At 37.8% G+C, this 1,176-nt stretch overlaps 1 protein-coding gene across 1 annotated transcript in view; it reads left to right on the top strand.

The window, feature by feature from the left end:
• Nucleotides 1–1,176, top strand: part of DNAH8 (dynein, axonemal, heavy chain 8) — a 335,359-nt gene that overhangs the window by 73,166 nt on the left and 261,017 nt on the right. Inside the window, exon 21 of the mRNA XM_011944829.1 lies at nt 632–751. Within this exon, the coding sequence (XP_011800219.1) occupies nt 632–751 (120 nt within the window). The remainder of the gene's footprint in view (nt 1–631; nt 752–1,176) is intronic.

The raw sequence follows: 1,176 nt of genomic DNA, 5'->3' as shown, positions 1-1,176 counted from the left end.
TTGCCTTTAATATGTTGAAATGACAGTTCAACTTCACACTATAGCTTAGAATATAGGATAATTGTAGACTGTCAAAAGTGGCAGAGGAGAGTGCTTAAATATTAATATTAATGTATTTAATATTAACTAGATGAGATGATCATCAAATTGAAGATGATCTATTGATTTCTGACGTGTTGGCTACATAGAACATGACTGTCATTTTAGATGTGCTGGTCTGTCTGCCATGGCAGCATGGTGTAATACACAAACTCAGGGGCTTTGGAGTTAAATAAGGATTCTCTGCCTGTTACTAGCTATGTGTTCCTTACCAGGTTGCTTTACTTCTCAGAGCCTTGGTGTCTTTAGTTGTAAAACTGGGATAAAAATGCCTCCCGTGCTGGAATCAGGATTAAAGGAGATAACACATATAAGGTTATGGCACATGTTATTGCTCAAGAAAAATTTAGTTTTATGTCAAACTTTCTTTGCAGATGTCCTCCTAAAATGTTCACCAAATTATGCTTGGCTCAATATGCAAGTTTCTAGATTTAGCCTTTTAAATTAATTTATAACTCAAGCCTGTTTTGGATGACAACCTAGCTCTAAAGGAAAGAAGAGGTTTTTTTTCTTACATGTTTCTTCCTTGTAGATCAGTGACTTGTGTGAAATGCATATTGATACAGTTCTAAAGGAGATAGCCAAAACTGTGTTGATTTCTCTGCCTGAAAGTGGTGCTATCAAAGTAGAAGAGATGTTGACCCTCAATGAGGTATGCATTTGTTCATTAAATTAGAATCACAAAAATATTGGCTTATACACCTAAAATGTGAAATTTCAGTCTGAAAGTAGAAACCTGGGTCAGTAGCATTTAGACTTTTTTTTTTTTGGACATTCTCTGCTCCAAGGACTTTCATACCTTCAACAGCAAAAGCCCTGGCCTCACCCTAGACTAACATTTTATTGATATCCTAAGCCTAATGCTGGCATTTCCTGGGGCTCTGTAAGTGGTTCACAGCTCTTCTTCCACTGTGCATGGCTACCAGGGCCATATCATCTTTCTTGTGGCTTTAACTCCAACATACTTTCCCTCTAAGTCACTCGGAAACCTGGGAATCATCTAGACTCCTTTCCTCACCCCTTCATTTCCTATATCCAGCCAGTCCTGAGAGGCTTAGCCGGGACTTTTTTTTTTTT

This window comes from Colobus angolensis, unplaced genomic scaffold (genome assembly GCF_000951035.1).
Source record: "Colobus angolensis palliatus isolate OR3802 unplaced genomic scaffold, Cang.pa_1.0 Scaffold105, whole genome shotgun sequence".
NCBI classification, from domain to species: Eukaryota; Metazoa; Chordata; class Mammalia; order Primates; family Cercopithecidae; genus Colobus; species Colobus angolensis.
The sequence above is the reverse complement of the archived record's forward strand: the minus strand, read 5'-3'. Positions and strand labels throughout refer to the sequence as shown.